This window comes from Ahaetulla prasina, chromosome 3, assembly GCF_028640845.1.
Source record: "Ahaetulla prasina isolate Xishuangbanna chromosome 3, ASM2864084v1, whole genome shotgun sequence".
NCBI classification, from domain to species: Eukaryota; Metazoa; Chordata; class Lepidosauria; order Squamata; family Colubridae; genus Ahaetulla; species Ahaetulla prasina.
Genome location: NC_080541.1, coordinates 25222708 through 25243462, shown reverse-complemented (window position 1 = coordinate 25243462; position 20755 = coordinate 25222708). Strand labels below are relative to the sequence as shown.

The window sequence follows — 20755 nt, the reverse complement described above, 5'->3', positions numbered from 1 at the left end:
AGGAAGAGTCAGTGGGTTGACCTATTGATTTTACCCACTTTAAAAATGAAATATGTTAGTAATAAAATCTAAATTGATCTTCTTCTTTTTTGGCAAAGAATTCCATTTAAAAAAATTGAAAACAATTTTAAAAATAATTTGTCCTTTGCTGATTTCCAAAAGAAATAGCAGCAAACATAATAAAGTAATGTTCTGTGATGACATATTTTATAAGATTTCCATCTCTTAAAGGAAACATTACAACGCTTAAACTATGTGTGGATTTAAGATTCATCTTGATTTATATAGAACACAAGTTTTTCTTGATTTTTTCCTACCACGACTTCCTTCTACACAGCTATTGCAATGATGGATTGTCTATTTGGATGTCATATCCTTAACGTGCTCACTAGCCAATAGGCTCTCACACCTTTTTTTCACTTTCTCTTCTTTTAAAGCCTGTTCAAATTCTGGAAAATACTCCAAATCATATTTGGATACTATCTATTTATTTAGGCATAAATTTTGGTATACATAAGACATGAACCGGTAGGCCCTACCAATGCATTTTAGTTCTGTAACCAGATATACTACTTCCATACTCAGTTTGTTTAATCTTATAGATCTATGGATAGATATCTACAGATTAACACACACACACATACAGACACACACACACACACACACACTGTGTGTGTGTGTGTGTGTGTGTTTGTGTGTATATACAAGAAAAAGTAAATAAATATTATCTGTCCAGCCATCCAACCATTCAATCATCCATCCAACCAATCATCCATCCATCCACCCATCCATCAAGAATAGAAATTCTGTTACTTTGTTGCATTGGGTCCTATTGCCTGTACCTGAATATCTTATTCATAGCACTAATTTATGGGATGAATTATTATCCTTTCCTATTATTTTAATAATTTAAAACAGTCAATCTTTGTAATCTAAGGAAACAGTCTCTGAATTCTGGGAGATATCTTTTTTTGGGGGGGAGGGTATACTGTAGATAGCTGTCTGTCTTTAGATGTTAAAGTAATATAGCAAGAAGATAAATAGTCTTATAACAAGAAAAAAGCTATTGCGAATTAATCATTTTTCCCCCTTTTACAGACAACATGGTCTCAGTGTAGAAAGGCAGCAATTCATATTTTAGCTCCTTACATTGTACAGCCTTTCATCATCATTATAGAGACTGGTTTGTGCTTGCCAAGGGAAAACTTAAAATGCTAGTTCTTCAACTTGCCCACATATTTTTGTTTCCATTCTTCTACATCTTCCTCGTAGTTCCACCCAACCTTTTGCTGGGAAGTTAAATTCATACTCTCTCTAATTCATAAAACACAATTATTCAGTAAGAAGGTAGCAACATTGTGATACAACGGAAAAGCAGATAGATAGCAAATTTATGAGAAAGCAGAAGCCAACAGAAGCTTATTATCTTAAGGATAAGAAAGTAGGTAGAGAGAGGACAAAAATAATAAAAAAATAAAAATAAAATGGATTTAAATCAGCAGAATGACCACTGTGGCAAGACTTTGAGTTCCAAGCAAATGTGGATTATTCATAATCTCACTCCCAGCTGGTGAATTCAACTTCCTGGTGCAAAGGGAAGAAAGCCGAATATGAAGTCTACTAATAAAGCTGCAGAGAATAGCATTAACCACATTTTGTTTCAGAAAATACCCAGCAAAGCAGGATATCTCTAATATAGTTTATTATAACATTATAGAAATAATAAAGGAAAAAAATCTGGGCTGGAAATATGCTTGAAATGCCATGCCCTTTCAAATGATATTACTGAAATACACTAAGGGGAGACTGAAGATTTAAGATGCCATAATAAAATCACTATTTTTCTTCTTCAGGAAAAAAAAATACTGTACATACATTAACTAAGTTCACTGTTGCTAAATCCTACTTAAACTATCTATTTTAAAATATCCATCTTGTGTTATTTTAAATATTTTAGCTCCAGGACACAATCACTTTTGTAAACTCTGAAATCAATGTTATTTTACTTTCCTCTGATCTCGTTTAGTTATAAGGGTTTTATTTGCTCTTTCATCTGTGTATGTTACATGTTTTCACACAGTTTAACTTACAGTAAGTCATTTTCTTTTTGTTTTATAGCATGATTTTATTTTGCTTAAAAAAATAATTAACCTCTTCCCCCCAACAGAGACAATATGAGAGAATGAATATAGAATAGATATACAACCTAAAACAGTGTTGGCGAACCTATGGCACGCGTGCCGGAAGCAGCATGCAAAACCATCTCACGAAGAATGTGCGACCTAGCTGGCATTCCTGTGATCCACGTTTCTGTGATCACACACATGCCGGTCAGCTGGCCGTCACGCGTGCAGGAGTGGCGGAACCCGGAAGAGCAGTGTTCCAGCACACATGCGCAGGCTGGCACCCGACCTTCCAGGTTGACGTTGTGTGCATGTGCGATGGCCAGCTGTTCATTGGGCACGCTTCAATACACGCTTCCAGGTGTTTGGATGTCAGCTCGCGCATGTGCGATGGCCTGCTGCTTTACCGGGTATCGGCACTCCTGCGTGCGCAGAGCCGTGCATACCTCATGGGATGGTTTCGCGTGCCACTTCCAGCACACAGGCCAGCATGCAGGCATGTCAAAGGCTTACCATCACGGACCTAGAACAATAACTGGTTTATTTTCAGTATCAGAATTCTTCTCCCTATATATGGAAGTGTTCTCTAACGAGAGGAACATGAAAGTGAATGAGTAAAGAACAAATTGAATAATAGATGAAATGGTATAGCTGGCTAGGTAAATACCAAATATCTGGCCATAAATTGTGCAAATACAGGAATGAAGGAACATGTCATACACAATATTAGCCTGAACTATTTCAGAAAAGATGAATGCTGGTACAAGGGCTAATATATAAGAAATAGCAAGGCTATTTGTGAATATGATGCTCAGTAGCTGATTATATTATGTTACTAATAAAGAAGATAGTGTGCCAGGCCTGGAAGCCATTTTTTGCATTAGGTCTTCAGACCTGCCACGTTTACTACTGCGAGAAACTGGGAGGGGGGATAGTATAGAGCATGGGTGATATAGAGTCATAATAATATTCTTTTCTCAGAGAGTCAAGGACATCTTGCCCTGCATCTGGAAGACTGGAACTGGGAGGCATCTCCAGTTGGGACAATGTTTGATTGGACCACGTGATGGACTTGTGGGTGCTGGGCAGGGACTTGAACTTTTCTTTGGGTGGGGAAAACCTGGAAACTTTCAGATTCAGGTTTTCCCAGCTGTGCCAATATGACCTCTCTAATAAAATGGAACTTTGAGGAAACTCAAGCCTCAGAATTTTATTTCATTGGGGGTGTTAGTTGGAACCCTGACATAGTGTTTTATATATAAATAGGTTGTCAGTGTTCCAAGTAATGTGCTTCCAGTTCAGCTTCGGGCCTGACATGGGTCACTTTATATAGAGAACTTAGGTGATTAATTATTTCTAAAAAAAATAATATGTATATTTTAAACTTATAGTATTTCTATATAATATTTAGAAAACTTGAAAGAATAGTTAGAATGCTTGCAATATATTTCAATGCTTCTATAATTAGCAGGACAGTTATATTTTCATTCAATATAATATTAAAGCAAATATAAATGTAAAGTTTGAATTCCAATAATTTAGATTATTCTTCTACTGATCAATCAGCTAGGACACTATTAATGACTCTACTAATTAAACTAATTTATACTCAGGAGTTGTGTTGTTGGCTATTGTCCCATCCTGAAGTACTAAAGAACCTGTCCACTGAAATAAAAATATGCTCATATTGTATTATATATTATAGTCCTTGACTTACAACCATTCGGTGACTGTTCAAAGTTAAAATGGCACTGAAAAAAAGTGACCTAGGACAGTTTTCCACACTTAAAATATAGAATAGTGTAACAGAGTTGGAAGGGACCTTGGAGGTCTTCTAGTCCAACCCCCTACTTAGGCAGGAAACCTTACACCACTTCAGACAAATGGTTATCCAACATCTTCTTAAAAACTTCCAGCGTTGGAGCATTCACAACTTCTGGAGGCAAGTTGTTCCACTGATTAATTGTTCTAACTGTCTGGAAATTTCTCCTTAGTTTTAAGTTGCTTCTCTCCTTGATTAGTTTCCACCCATTGCTTCTTGTCCTGTCCTCAGGTGCTTTGGAGAATAGCTTGACTCCCTCTTCTTTGTGGCAGCCCCTGAGATATTGGAACACTGCTACTATATCTTCCCTAGTTATTCTTTACATTAAAATAGGCATACCCAGTTCCTGCAACCGTTCTTCATATGTTTTAGCCTCCAGTCCCCTAATCATCCTTGTTGCTCTTCTCTTAGCATTGCCCAGGGTCACACGATAAAAATTTGGATGCTTGGCAACTGTCATGTATTTACAAGGGTTGCAGTGTCCTGAGGTCACATGATCCTCTTTTGCGACCTTCAGACAAGCAAACTCAATGGGGAAGCCAGATTCACTTAAAAACCATGTTACTAACAAAACAACTGCAGTGATTCACTTGACAACTGTGGCAAGAGAGGGCATAAAATTGTGGTGGTGGTGGGGGAACTCACTTAACAACTGTCTTGCTTAACCAATAGAAATTTTGGGATCAATTGTAAGTTGAGGACTACCTTACAACAAAATGCATCATATCCCTGTTTCTCTTAAGTACATCAATTAATATTGTCCTTTATTTACTTCATATTAATTCTATAACTCTGTGGCAGTTGTGATGGACCCATTAGAAATGCTGTTGTTGTTGTTTTTATTTCATCCCATATTGAACACCTCAATGCTCTGAAGAGTTGTTGCACAGCAGATTCTGAAAACTATAACATTTGCAGGAATCCCTTTGGCGATGTTGGCCGTGGTCAAAATATATGTACAATATTTAAATATTTTATTTGTTATTTTTTTAAGTATTTTTGTTCTTTTTCCTACGTAACATGTGATGTAACTAAACATATGATCCTGGATTTTCCCGTATAGAATTCTGACACTTTTTAAAAACATTTCGCTTTCCACAAGTGCACATTTTCATTTGGCTTTACTTTAATAATAGAATCCTACAGATTTAATAGTAATTCTGAGTTCAGTTGAATTACAGAGTGTATGCAACTGTCATTTTAAAATACGTTTAGTAGGGGACACAACTTAAAAGACAAATATGTAGTAAGTTCATTATGTTGGTAAGTTTTCCACTTCAAATGCAAATGCTATTTTATTTATTTATTTATTTTATTAGATTTCTAGACCGCCCTTCTCCCGAAGGACTCAGGGCGGTGTACAGCCAGGATAAAAATAAACAATGTACAATTAAAAGTGAATTAAAAAACTTATTATACAATTTGGCCCAAAGATTAAAATGTTTAAAAAACTAAAAACCCCAATTTAAAACTTAAATAGAATTTAAATTCGAAATCTAAACAATTTAAGAAAGCCCCGCGCGAACAAACAAATATGTTTTCAATTCGCGGCAAAAGGTCCGAAGGTCAGGTATTTGGCGTAAACCAGGGGGAAGTTCATTCCAAAGAGTAGGAGCCCCCACAGAGAAGGATCTTCCCCTGGAGGCCATCAGCCGACATTGTTTGGCGGACGGCACCCTGAGAAGTCCCTCTCTGTGCGAGCATACAGGTCGGTGGGAGGCATGAGGTAACAGCAGGCGGTCCCGTAAGTACCCAGGCCCCAAGCCATGGAGCGCTTTAAAGGTGATAACCAAAACCTGCTATCCAAAATGCTATCAAGGGGCAAATGGCAGCATTCACTGATATCTATTGGAACTTGTATTTCTCTGTGATTTTATTTTGCAGATGTCCAATACGATATGAGAAAATGTATTTTTATAGGTAGTTTAAAATTCAAGTTGGTTAGGGCAGGAGTCTGCAAAGTTGGCTCTTTTAAGACTTGTGGACTTCAACTCTCAGAGTTCCTCAGCCAGCAAAGCTGAGAGTTGAAGTCCACAAGTCTTAAAAGAGTCAAGTTTGCAGACCCCTGGGTTAGGGCATTCTGCAAAGTACTTGTGAAGGTGACTTATTCACATATAAAGCTGCAGCTATTTTGAAGTTTTGAACAGATATAAAGCATCAGCATTATATTACATCAGAAAATAGTAACTTTTCTTGAAATTCATGTTTTACAAAACCTAAATTGTAATTTACCAATTTTTTTAAAAAAATGTAAAAATAATGGGGTAGGAAACTTAGAAAAAAATAATAATAACACTGCTTGATGTATAATTAGTACTCCCTGGCGGTATTCAGAATGTTTGAATTCAAGCTAATTTCCATCGCAGCCTAAAATAGATTTTCTTTTTAATCCTTTCACATCTGAACAGGCTCTTTTGCATCCGGATCAGGCTATTTCAAATATTTTGATGTGTTTCAAGCTCCAAAAAAACCTGGCAAAATAGTTGTGGCAGCCTTTAAACAATTTATTTTTTTCTTTTCATGCAAATTTGCTCATATTTAATAGAAGATAATAAATAAAAAAACTGGTTAGTAAACAAGTAAAATGCTACTGTGGGCAATGAAATTTATTCTATTCAGCAAAAGAACTCTGCTTAATAATGCTGCAATTACAGGTAGTCCTTGATTTACGACCACAACTGAACCCAACATTTCTGTTGTTAACTGAGACATTTGTTAAGTGAGTGTTGCTCCATTTTATGACCTTTCTTGCTTCAGTTGTTCAGTGAATCACTGCAGTTCTTAAATTTTGTAACCTGGTTGTTAAATGAATCTGGATTCCCCATCGGCTTTGCTTATCAGAAGGTCACAAAAAAAGGGATCCTATGATCTTGGGAAACAGCAATGGTCAATAAATGTGAGCCAGTTGCCAAACATCTGAATTTTGATCATGCAGAGGTTGTAACTGTGAAAAATGGTCATAAGCCACTTTTTTCAGTGCAGCTGTAACTTTGAGTGGTCACTAAATGAACTGTTATAAGTCGAGGACTAGCTGTATACAAATAAGAATTGACCATAGAAGGATCACTATGCTGAAAAGTATAACACAGTATAAACTGCATATTTCTGATCCAAATCTCTCTTAAATATGTGGTATTTACAGGGCAAATAAACCTTAGTATTGAATGCAATTTTATTCTTCTCATAGAGCATGTCAGTTTCTGCATGTCTGAACTTACAGATAAGGAAGTTTTCCTCCTTTTTTAATGAGTGGTATATTTGTTTGCACCCCAACACCAACCCCCACTTCCATTCCTAAATCTGAGAGAAGGAGGAAAAATGCTTTTCATTAAATATACCTTGATAAGGAGCACTGAATCCACGATATCGGTGGTTGCTGTCTGTTACAAAATGAAGTCTTAGCCAGTTTTTGTTGCTGATAACTGGAGGTGGGATATTCATTCCAGATAACCTGAATGAGAAAAAGACAAATAAGACAAACATATTTAACAGAAATCCCCAGTTAGTCACCAAGGCCACTAACTCCTTCAAAAGGCTCCAGAAAAGACTTGTACTCAGAAAAAAAAAATAGGAAACGGTTGTGCATTATTTTGTATAATTTTGCACTTCTCTAAATTGCAGTGGTGAGAAAGAATGATAAGATAGAACTTTTCTATTCTTTAGAAAAGAAGTGTTAAATAAAGGACTTATGCTAAAGAATTGTAAATTTACTCCCAGTATTGAGATAAAGCTTTATAAAAATTATAATGTGTCATCTACATCATATCCATTATCCTAGCTCAGAAGTTTCAGAATTCATTGGGACATAGAAATAGAGGGACTTTACATAGTAGAGATATGTAATTTGCATTTAAAAGGCCGGATAAATTAAAAGTGCATGCATGGATTTGTTCGAGTCTGACTTGAAGGGGGAAAAAGTCTATTAATAGCTACAAAACATGATGACTATTTAAGTGTTAGATTTATTTATTAGATTTTCATCCAGGTGCTCAAGGCAGTATACACAGTGCTCTAATTTTGTCTTCACAGAAACAACCCTCCCAATAGAAGAGAAAAATTGTAGCTCAGAGTTGAACTGTGGAGTCCTTGGTTCTCTCTGAGCTTGCTTGATTGTTTGCTTGCAAAGGTAACATCCAGTTAACATCACAACTGATTATGGTTCCAAGTTGGGTAATGGAATGTCTAAAAGCAAACAACCAAGCTCACAGAGCACCAGGAACTCCACCAAAACAACAAACAAAAACGAGAGACTGAAGTAAAGTCACTCATTGACTTTTCAGGCCCAAGGATGGGTTTGAACTTGGTTATATCAGCACACCACAATGTCTCTCTGTATGATTTCCCTAAGATCAGTACTGAACTGACTATCAAGATCAATTGCAAGGCACAATAGCAAAAAAATAGCATAAAAGCCACTGTAACACACCAGTTAGGAAGTTGGACCTGGAGTGTAAGAATAGCATACAAAACATTTGCTAGACCTATCCTTGAATACAGCTCACCTGCCTGGAACCCATACCACATCTCTGACATTAATACAATTGAACGAGTCCAGAAATATTTTACAAGAAGAGTTCTCCGCTCCTCTGTAAACAACAAAATACCTTATACCACCAGACTTGAAATCCTGGGACTAGAAAACTTAGAACTCCGCCAACTCCGACAAGACCTGTGTTTAACACACAGAATCATCTATTGCAATGTCCTTCCTGTTAAAGACTACTTCAGCTTCAATCGCAATAATACAAGAGCAAACAACCGATTCAAATTTAATGTTAACCGCTTCAATCTTGATTGCAGAAAATATGACTTTTGTAACAAAGTTGTTACTGCTTGGAATACACTACCTGACTCTGTGGTCTCTTCTCAAACTCCCAAAAGCTTTAACCAAAAACTATCTACCATTGACCTCACCCCATTCCTAAGAGGACTATAAGGGGCGTGCATAAGTGCACAAAAGTGTCTACCGTTCCTGTCCTATTGTTTCCTTTCATTGTATGTGCTTGTATATAATGTTGTGACAAAATAAAATAATAAAAAAAGTGTCTCTGGAGATTCTCAGTGATCCAGGTCATGGTTGTCCCAAAGGTGCAGAGTCAACTAGACTTTCTAGTTATTCTTTGAAGAGGTTTGTTCTTCTCATCCAAGAAGCTTCTTAATCTTCAGAGCTGAAGAAGCTTCTTAGATGAGAAATGAAAAATCTTCATAGAAAAATCAGAAAGTCCAGTTGCCTCTTGAAAAAAGCACCTTTGGTTCAAGTTCAAGTCTATTCTCTGCCATGAAAACTAACTTTCTTTCTTTCTTTCTTTCTTTCTTTCTTTCTTTCTTTCTTTCTTTCTTTCTTTCTTTCTTTCCTTCCTTCCTTCCTTCCTTCTTTCCTTTCCTTTCCTTTCTTTCTTTCTCTCTCTCTCTCTCTCTCTCCTTCCTTCCTTCCTTCTTTCCTTCCTTCCTTCCTTCCTTTCTTTCTTTCTTCACTCCTTTATTTATTTATCATATTTCAAGATTTTCCATGTGTCATATAGTAAATATTTGATCACTTTGAGCATATGGCTCACAGGCAAAAGTATCTCATAAGGTTTTTGGGGGTCAGGATATATCCTCACATACTCCCTCCTGAATTTCTAAACAAATGAAAGGATATAATCAAACAAATATAGTTACTCGCATATCCTGATGATAAGCTTTTGGGAGAAAGAGAAAAATGGGCTTTTATAAAACCTGAAAATTGTGGAATCTCAGCAATAATTTTCCAAGACACCAAAGTAACTGTAGATCTGGGTCATGAAGTTGATTATATTTTCTAAATATTCAACTTTTTTATCATTTCTATAATTCTCGATTATACAATTTGTATAATTGTTAAACAAATAACCATGATTATTAAGTGAATCACTTCCCCCAATGACTTTGCTTGTCAGAAACTAGTTGGGAAAGTCACAAGTGAAATCACACTATCCCAGGATTTGTTTTGAATACATGCTGGTTGTCAAACACCCAAATTTTGATCACATAACTATGGGGATGCTTCAATGGTCACGAGTGCAAGGACTGGTCATAAGTCCTTTTTTTCAGTGATGTGACTTCAAACGGTTTCTAAATGAATGGTGGTTAAATCCATGAGTATCTTTACAGAGGTAGCAAAATAGTGATAGAAAATAAGACGCCAGGTGAACAAAGCCTATTTAATAAATGAAATGCTGAACAGTAGGAAAAGATTTGCAGATCCCTTTCTGCGATAATATTAGAACTAAGATTTATCCAATAAATCTACTATTAATCAGGTGTTGACAAAGCAGTAATTCACTGAGGGTAATGCAAAGCAGCATTTTTTTAAGGATTACTAGCCTCCGTGGCTTTAAAATTGTATGAGATCAAATTAAGAAAGGTAGCTACATTAATAGTTAATAGCTATAAGGTGGCTATGTTTTCTATCAGATTCCTTCTGGGTATTATTGATGTCTGATGGAGATAGCACTGTTGAATAGAATAGAATAGAATAGAATAGAATAGAATAGAATAGAATGGAATGGAATGGAATGGAATGGAATGGAATGGAATGGACTAGAACAGAACAGAACAGAACAGAACAGAACAGAACAGAATAGAATAGAATAGAATAGAATAGAATAGAATAGAATAGAATAGAATAGAATAACAAGAGTTAGAAGGGATCTTGGAGGTCTTCCAGTTCAACCCCCTGCTTAGGGGGTATACAATTTCAGACAAATGGTTGTCCAATCTCTTCCTTAAAACTTCCAGTGTTGGAGCATTCACAACTTCTGGAGGTAAGTCCTTCCATTGATTAGCCATTCTAACTGTCAGGAAATTTATTCTTAATTCTAGGTTGCTTCTCTCCTTGATTAGTTGTGGGATACATACATTATCATTGTCTATTAAAAAGTTTATTCATATTGCAAAATAAGGCTCCTAAATAATAGCAGCACTGATTTACCACGGGTAGCCACTTTCTACACTACCCATGCAGAATTTTTCAAAAAAAAAAAAAATTGGTGGTTTTTTAGCAAAACCTGGCAACATGGCTTTGTTATAGTAGTGGGACTGCAAGACCTGATTTGACTGGATGGCACATGATTCTGGAATGGGAATATCACTTCTGCTTAATTTAGTAAACAAAACTAAAATATTTTCTTTAAAAAAGCAGACTAGCTTAGAATGAACGCAAAACTTCTAGATTTTTCTTAATAGGAAAGAGAAATCAAAATATGTCACTATACTCCTCAAGACATGTGCCAGGTCTTGGAAGAAACCCCTATCAATTAACTGTAAATAGTAGACCATGAATGGAATCAAACCTTGATATTAGAATACATATTTAGGTTCAAAAGGAATAAGTTACACAATGAAACTTCCTACAGAAGAGATGCAACTAGTGGTGAATACACAGTTCCTTGAAATGTCTGGAGCTGATGCATGCTTATCATTTGAATGCACAGTACTTATAATATTATGAATTGTATTCATTATTTTACATACAATATTAATTAATCCTTTGTTAATTATTAAAGTATTAATCAGGCACATTAAATCATACAGTCGTAAAGGGCCATTGTAGCCATTGAGTCCGGTCATCTCTTCAGCGCATGAATCCAAACTGAAATAGTCTATCAACACAATTCTGTAGTCTCTGCTTGAGTGCATGCAATGAGTGGAAGCCTACCTACCTTCTCTCCTGAATAACTGTTTCCACTGTCAAACTGTTCTGATTGTCAATTTTTCTAAAAGGCATATTACATTATTTTATAGCAATAGATAAGAATAGAGTAGAGCCGAGCCGAGCCGAGCCGAGCCGAGCCGAGCCGAGCCGAAACGAAACGAAACGAAACGAAACGAAACGAAACGAAACGAAACGAAAGGAACAGAATAACAGAGTTGGAAGGGACCTTGGATGTCTTCTAATCCAACCCATTGCTTAAGGGATATACCATTTCAGATAAATGGTTGTCCAATCTTTTCTTAAAAACTTCCAGTGTTGGAACATTCACAACTTTTGAAGGCAAGTTGTTCCACTGATTAACCATTCTAACTAAGAAGAAATTTCTCCTTAGTTCTAAGTTGCTTCTCTCCTTGATTAATTTCCATCCATTGCTTCTTGTCCTGTCCTCAGGTGCTTTGGAGAATATACTAACTGAATATAGATCTCTTTATGACTTGAACTAGCTGTCAATAGCATATCTTTAATTCATTTCCCCCAGTTTATCCTCATATTTCTTATGAACATACTGTATTAAATAACTCATAAAATTAAATATAAAATAATGCAATGGAAATTTTAAAAAGAAAGTAATAGAATCAACTGTCAACTGCTCATCTCATGTCATATAACACAAATTAGTATTCTTTTTTTGCCATTATTATCATATATGGGAGACATTGCCATAATTATTGAAGAAGACATAGTAGTTCCATTATTCAAAAGCCTGGATATTTTGAAAGATCTACAAAGACATTTATTACTTCCAACTGAACGTTTACCCATATTTACCTGTATTTTACCCATATTTATTAAATAAATAGTCTTACAGGCTTTCTTTTAAGTAAATGCTAATAGAATGGTGCTGTTAAACATCTCTGGTTAATGTGTGTTGAAACCCATTCAATCTCTTTGCACTCAAAATTAAAAGCAAAGAAGATATAGAAAAAGCTTTGTCTGAAATGTTTCATATCTTGAAATTTAACCTTTAACGTCCAAATGATGCTGTATAAACATGAAGTGGAAATTTATTCTATACCAAATGAAATATTAGTACACAAAAACTTTCAGTTAACATAGATGGGGTGGAACAGGGGTGCAAACATGGATGGGTAGAACAATTTCATTCTTAATACTTGTTTATATTTTAGTCTGTCAATCAGGACTATCTATCTATCTATCTATCTATCTATCTATCTATCTATCTATCTATCTATCTATCTATTTTTTATGCGATAGATTGAGTAAGAATGTAAATTATCCTCATTAAATACATGATAATATTGGTCTAAATACTAAAACTTCGGATTTCTATAGTTGATTTCTTTGAGATTATTTCTATTGAAGTGATATTGCAAATTAATTGAGCAGGTCCAGAAATATTTTACAAGAAGAGTTCTCTACTCCTCTGATCACAACAAAATACCTTATGCCACCAGACTTGAAATCCTGGGTTTAGAAAATTTAGAACTCTGCCGCCTTTGACCTGAGCTTAACTCATAGAATCATCTGTTACAACGTCCTTCCTGTTGAAGACTATTTCAGCTTCAATCACAACAATACACAAGCACACAATAGATTTAAGCTTAATGTGAACCGCTCCAATCTTGATTGCAGAAAATATGACTTCAGAAACAGAGTTGTTAATGCCTGGAATGCACTACCAGATTCTGTGGTCTCTTCCCAAAATCCCCAAAACTTTAACCAAAAACTATCTACTATTGACCTCACCCCATTCCTAAGAGGTCTGTAAGGGGCGTGCATAAGAGCACCAACGTGCCTACCGTTCCTGTCTAATGTTCCTTTTGATTGTATCCAATTTCATATAGTTATTACATATTTATGGTTATATATATGTTTATATATCATATAGTTATTTTATGCTTATGCATAAAATATATAAAATGTTGTGACAAATAAATAAATAAATAAATAAATAAATAAATAAATGTACAAAGACTTCTGGCATGAAATATTTGTTTATTCCAATTATATACTTATGTTTTCTTTTCAAGTCAATTTATTTTCCAAATAAATTAAGAAGCTGTTGCTTATTATTATAATACATGTGCAGTACAGCCACAGAAGCATGCCAAGTATTCTTTGAAGACACAATGTTATCCTAATTTTAAAATAAATCTGTATTAATAATTCATATTTCACATAATATCAAGATTGATGAAGAAAATCAACAAGCAGGCAAAGGTGCTTAATGTGTTCTCCATGTATCAATTTTCTCTTACAATTCTATTAATATTTGAACATATCAAATAACTCCCACAAGCTCTGTGGAATATGGATAAATTCCTACATACGATTCTCTACATTCATTCATCTATTGTCCTCACATTGTCTTCGTTCAATGCACATTTTAATAGTCACCTAATTCTGGAAATGTTCTGTCATCCCAAATGATCATAGAAATCCAGGAAACTACCTTACAACAATATTTTCATTTAGCACACACATTCCAATGCTATTTGTAAAGTTAAATGACGGCATATTACCTCATAGCTTACTGAACTATAGGAAAAACGGAGGCAAATCTTTCATACTGGATACATTTACAGTCTGGTCAAGCATGCTGTTGCTGCATAGCAACTCAGCACCTCATAACCTATTGACACCGAGGGGCAGCTGAATAGAGAAGAAGAGTTAGAAATTCTCCTTGTGTTCCCTTTTTATGTCCTCAACTGTTTCTCTGTCTTTGAGACTGCTGATCAATTGCTTCTTTCTCCCTGCTTTATCTTGGCGTACAATTTCTTTCACCTCAAGTATTACCTATAACCCTCTCCCTCCCCACAATTCTACAACCAAGTCTCTTTCGGTTAAATGACCAAAACCTGTTTCACTAGTCGGATTCAGGTTTGATTCCCATTTTCCAGCAACATAAAAATCACTTCCTCCAACAATAGGCAGGCAAAAGAAGAAGGGAAAAAAAATGGTTGGAAGCATATTTGTATTCTGTGCAGCACAGCCAGCTACCTACTGAACTAAATTATGTATGGTTGGTGATCTGATTTATCAGCCTGCCAGTGTAGTTCAGAAGCAATATACCAGAAACAAAAAAAGAAAAAGAAAAAAAAAGACTGCCACTATTTTAAATAGCAAAACACTATGAAACAATAAACTTCTTCTTATAATAACTGACAAGTCATTCTGTCTCAGACGTGTTTGTGTGTGTGTGTGTGTGTGTGTGTGTGTGCGTGCATGCATAGGTATATTTTACGTGTGTGCACATGCACATGTATAAGTATACAGTATCTGTGTATGAGTGGGAGTTTGTGTGGGTGTGCATGCACCCGCCAGGTTTTCATTTGTCAAATGCTACATTTTTATCATTCTGAGCACGGATTCCCCTCCAGTTTTCAAACTCAGGCCTCACTTTCATGTCATAAGCATGTATCTAATAGAGATCAATTTTAGGATGAGTTAATCTCTCTAGAGAAAGCTTTATTTAAATCAAATCAGCATTGAATAGCTTAGATTAAATCCAAAACATCTGATCTGCAAATTAATCTATTTAAACACACTCAGGGGAGCAGGGCAAAAAGAAGCCTGAATGTTTTGTGTTCATCCATCTCAGCTTAAATCTTGGAATGAACATCTATCTGCTTTTAGTTAACTGAATTATCCAATCCACTCAAAAGTTTCATTTGTTGCTGAGAAGTTCAGAGAGCTTTTATTTGATTACACAATTACTGGAAAAGAGGAATGATCTCTCTCTCTCCTGGTAGATTATTTGCTGATCTAATATGCCTTAATTCTAGAGGGGACCTATTTTAAGACAACTAAAATCTAGGAGTGCACGTAAAATAGAACTTGGGGCTTAAGTATTGAAGGAACATTGCTATTTGTCTCGTGAAAGAAGAAAAATAATGCAGTAATGAATCAGAACAAGTAGGTAACTCTCAGGATGCAATCTCATATTGATTTATTTGGGAGTAAGCTATGCTGACCATCAGTAGTGGTGTTTCAAAACTGAGTACATATTTAAAATTGTACTTAATGCAATTCATTATAGGCAAGTGAAGCCTTTAATGAATAAAAAGAATACATAAATAAATAGTCCCTGCCCCCATAAAAAAAATCCCAAACTGTAGACAGCCGTAATTTGAAAACGGCTTACTTGTATAATATTGTGCTAAAAATATTAAAATAGATTAATAGAACAAAGATTTCCAAAATACGGGAAACAATCACTATACATTATTTATTAAGTGTTAAGTCAGACACTACACAGAATATTATTATCAATTCTAGGTGCATTTTAAGAAAATTGAGGTCCAGTGGAAAGGTTCAGAAGAAAAAAGTGAGGTTATCCTATATAAAGTGCGGTCCTTGGTGCTCTCTGAGCTTGATGGTTTTCTTGCAGATATTTCATTACCTAACTAGGTAATATATTCCATGCTAGAAGGGAGTGAGGTTTGCTCTCTGCAAACCAATTCATTTCTAGCACAGATGATATTACCTAGCTAGGTAGGAAAAAATCAGAAAAAAAAAAACAGCCAAACTTAGAGCACCCAGGTATTGTGGTCCGCCAGCAGTCTGCGGAGCTGGCAGTGGAGTCGGACGGTGAGGAGGCTGGGGAGGACAATGGGCCAGTCAGGGGAAGGCCTGGATGAGGGCTCTGTGTCAAAGGCAGATTTGGGGCCAGGACCATCTGGGAGCGATGCATGGACTCCAGAGCCTCCAGAGGCAGACAGCAGAGAGGCAGAGGAACAGGAGGACCCTGTTCCTAGCGCACACATGAGAAGAGCTGCCAGAAGGTAAGAGCAGCTGAAGCAAAAAGGACAACTTGGGAGTAAGGCCAGAAGATGATTGGCCACTCCCATAAGGCTTGAAAGAGCAGCAACGAGCCATTGGGTTCTTTGTGGAAAAGCAACGTTGAATTCCATTGCTTCTTGTCAGTGACTCTTGAACTTTGTGGGGGTTTTGCCAAGAAAAGCCTTTGGCAAGTTGCCAAAGACACAAAGGTTAGTGATAAGGCCGAAGGACTGTTTATAAAGAATTTGTTTTGGACTAAGCTGAGAATAAATTAATTCTCAGTTGTTTTAATAAAATAAGTTTGTTCAGGACTGAGTTGTGTTTGGTAATCACTACTTGGGCCTCGGTCACAACACCAGGATCCCCCCATTTCAACCCTGAGCAACAAATACTCTCTTCTATCTTTCTGCAAAGGAATACAAGTTCTAGAGCCTGCAATTTTGAAGGAACTGGGGATATACAGTATATAGAGAGCGAGGAGAGATTTCAGGAGAGGGAATTGATCCACTGTGCTAAAAGGAAGGATTTCAGAACCCCAAAATAGGAGTAAAAATGGGATATGCTAGCATTTCTGTCTCCATTGAAAAACTTGCTTAATAAAATGCCTTCCTGGGAAAGATATAATAAAAAAATAGTTTGGAGAGGTTCATACATTACTTCTGTTTTTAGGTGCTCACTATGGAATAGCACATGTAAAACTATTACTTTTTTAAAAATTAAAAACATCCAAAATGATTTTTAAATAAAATGCAACCCTCCCACCCCAAAAAAAACAACAACACCAATCCTGAATAATCTAAGCGGGCTGAGAGAAATAGGAACAGGCTTAAGGTCATCCAGCTAGCTTTGTGCCTAAGACAGGACTAGAACTCAGTCTCCTGATTTTTTTTTAGCTTGATACCTTTATGCAAAACATAGAAAAAGGATAAAAAATAATAAATGAATCTGATGAATTTAAAGCAAGTGGTAAGAAAAAGATACACATTTTAATGTATTTATTTATTTTAGACCCCGCTTGATTATTTTAAAAAATAACCCAAGGCAGTGCAGTTGCACATACCCTCCCTCTCCTCCTCCTCCTCCTCCTCCTCTTTTTCCACACAATAACAACCCTGTGAGATGGGTTGGGCTGAGAGAATGTCACCCAACCCAAGGTCACCCAGCTGAATTTCATGCCTAAAGCAGTACTAGAACTCACATTCTCCTGGCTTCCAGCTGGTCTCTTCGCTAACTACTGTCAAACTGGTCTCATTTCTGGCCTTTATTTATAGCAGTTTCATTAACTACAAAATTGTTTGCTATTTTTTTTTTTCAAATATAAGTGTTTTCTATTTCTATTTCTCTCTCTATACACACACACACACACAAGCAAAATTGCTTTTTGCTATTTAAACTTCCTATTTCACCCATTTCAAGGATCTCATCAAGTGATCTTCTGGATGCGGTCATTCTTCTTCTCTATATTTTCCCATTTGTTTTATTTTATTTTATTTTTAAAATAAAATAAATCTTTATTTTACCATTTGATCATCATTCTTTTTTTCTCATTCACATACTTCTTCACTTTCACTCAACACACTTCCACATTCATCCAACACTTACTCATTCTTCACCTTATCATGTTTTATAGTCCACTTCTTTTTAAATAACTCCACATTCAACTTACTTTTATGTTTGTGCTGACATATTCATATAACACTTTTTTTAATAAACTAGAAAAAGAATTGCCTTGAGTTTTGGACATACAATAGAGAATGGAATGGAATGGAATGGAATGGAATAGAATAGAATAGAATTTTTTATTGGCCAGGTGTGATTGGACACACAAGGAATTTGTCTTGGTGCATATGCTCTTAGTGTACATAAAAGAAAAGATACATTCATCAACAATCATAAGGTACAACACAATGATAGTCATAGAGTACAAATAAGCAATCAGGAACCAATCAATATCAATATAAATCATAAGGATACAAGCAACAAAGTTACAGTCATACAGTCATAAGTGGAAGGAGATGGGTGATGGGAATGATGAAAAGATTAATAGTAGTTCAGATTTAGTGAATAGTTTGACAGTGTTGAGGGAATTATTTGTTTAGCAGAGTGATGGCGTTCAGGAAAAAACTGTTCTTGTGTCTAGTTATTCTGGTGTGCAGTGCTCTTTAGCGTCGTTTTGAGGGTAGGAGTTGAAACAGTTTATGTCCAGGATGGGAGGGGTCTGTAAATATTTTCACAGCCCTCTTTTTGACAATACCCAAGCCACATGCATGGTAAACATCCTTTGAGAATGGTAATTCTCAAGACAGTGCTGCAAATAGTAAGGACAGTATGATTCAAAGACTAGCATCCTTTTAAAAGAGAAAATAATACCAGAAGAAAAGCAGGAAAAGGGAGGGAGAGAGATTGAGAGTAAGAGAAATTAGCTCTGTAATGTTGTTGCTCCTCTCTATATTTTGTTGAAATAAACTGTTATTTACAATGATAAACATAATATTAAGGTATGAAAATTTCTTCTAAATTACCACCAGAACAAAAGAAATGACAGAACTGCTAATATTAATTCAGGAATAAATCTCTATTTATGTATACACATTTATTCCCTTCCTTCCTCTATTATTTCATATATTACCAAATATAATTTATGATGACTTACGGTAGTTGGAAATATTTCTCTTATAAGTGTCAAGAAACTCACTCATGGAATATTTATATAAACATAAAATACTGTGATATACTGTCCACATCTACCCATTTAGCTCAAAATCACTGTAATATAATAATATAAATAATACATCTAATATAATAAATGTTGTAATATAATGTGATATGATCATATAATATCTTTCCCTCTCTTTTTTTCATCTGTATCTTAAATTTCCTAAGATTCTTAAATACAGAGGGAGAAGAGAAGAGACAGAAAGGGAATAAGCATAATTACAAAACAAATAGATTAGCTTCTAGCATCACCCAGAAGTTCCTTTAGGCTCCTTGGTTGATTGATTATGTGTAATCATGTCAGAATTAACTCTTTGAGATCACCATTTTTTCCAAGATGATCTGATCCCAGCCTGATGCTCCACAACTTCCAACTGTGGACCCATTGTTACTGTAATTTTGTCCATTCATCTTGCAATTGTTCATCCTTCTTGACTCTTTCTTTTCATCTTTTCTGCAGATTTCTAGGTTTTGCATGATGTGTTCAAAGTGGGATAAATTTGAGCCTTCAGTAGATCTCTGGATTGTTTAATGACCCATTGTTTCTTTTCTTGGCTTTCTATGGTATTCTCAGACATGTCTCCAACATTCCAAAGCATTAATACTCATTATAGCCTGCTTTTCAGTTACATTGAGTGCTAAAGAGAAAGCCATTGTAAGTATAGACAGGTCCATCATAACAGCTTTCAAAACATGAAGATTAGAATGTTGGGAGAAAATTTAGGACAACAAAGACCATCTTGGGAGGCTGCTGTGAAGCAATCTAATTGGTTTCCACTTTGATAAATTGATCTTATCGTGTGTGCCCATGCCCTCACAGAAGATATTTCCGCGGCATATATTTTCTCAGTGTGCCTGGAAGGGCTGCAAACCTCTCGTACACAGTGTGTGAATTACTTTAGGTAGCCGAAGAAGATGTGTTTGGATTGGTGGTTTTTTGTTGTTGTTTTTTGACTAGCAAACCACCAAATATATCACAAGTTAATTTTAATATCCCCAGAGTTCTAAACTCCTTTGCTACATAATTCAGGATCTCTATTTTCTCATCTTTGAATATTAATAGTCACGTCTCTGGCCTTACACCACTCCATATGTATATTTTCTTTTTCCTATGAGCATGCTGAAGATTCAATAGAGTATTAAATATGTTGTTTTAATGTTGCTTGAGTCTATTTTTGTATAGATCGTATGAATTGACTTTAAAAACTTAAAATTAGTTAGTGCTATGCAGTATTAAAAAGCACAAACAGAATGTCATATTTTCTCTAAAATCTAAGAAACATTTTTATACTTTCACAAATAAATGGGCAGAATTATTTACAATTGAGTTGAAATAAAATCCAATCTAACTTTAAAACAGTTTTCACTAGCATATCATATTTGACAGCAACAAAACAGATTAAATTAATACATAGTTACGATCTTCTATTGTTCTTGGGGGTTTTTTTAAGTGAAAGGAGCACTTTGGCTATATGCATCACTGCAAATTATGCATTCTATTTTGTGGTTTAAGTACTTGGTGGTTATTTAAAACTTGTGCTGCTTTAATTCTTTCTTCCCACATAGGAATACTGATGAATATTCACTGTTCTCCGAGTTTGATAGCAGCATGAACAG

General features: G+C 35.5%; 1 protein-coding gene across 1 annotated transcript in view; it reads right to left on the bottom strand.

Annotated features, from left to right (window-relative positions):
• CSMD3 (CUB and Sushi multiple domains 3) overlaps positions 1-20755 on the bottom strand; it is a 782898-nt gene that overhangs the window by 477209 nt on the left and 284934 nt on the right. Inside the window, exon 6 of the mRNA XM_058175006.1 lies at positions 7284-7396. Coding sequence (XP_058030989.1) covers positions 7284-7396 — 113 coding nt within the window. The remainder of the gene's footprint in view (positions 1-7283; positions 7397-20755) is intronic.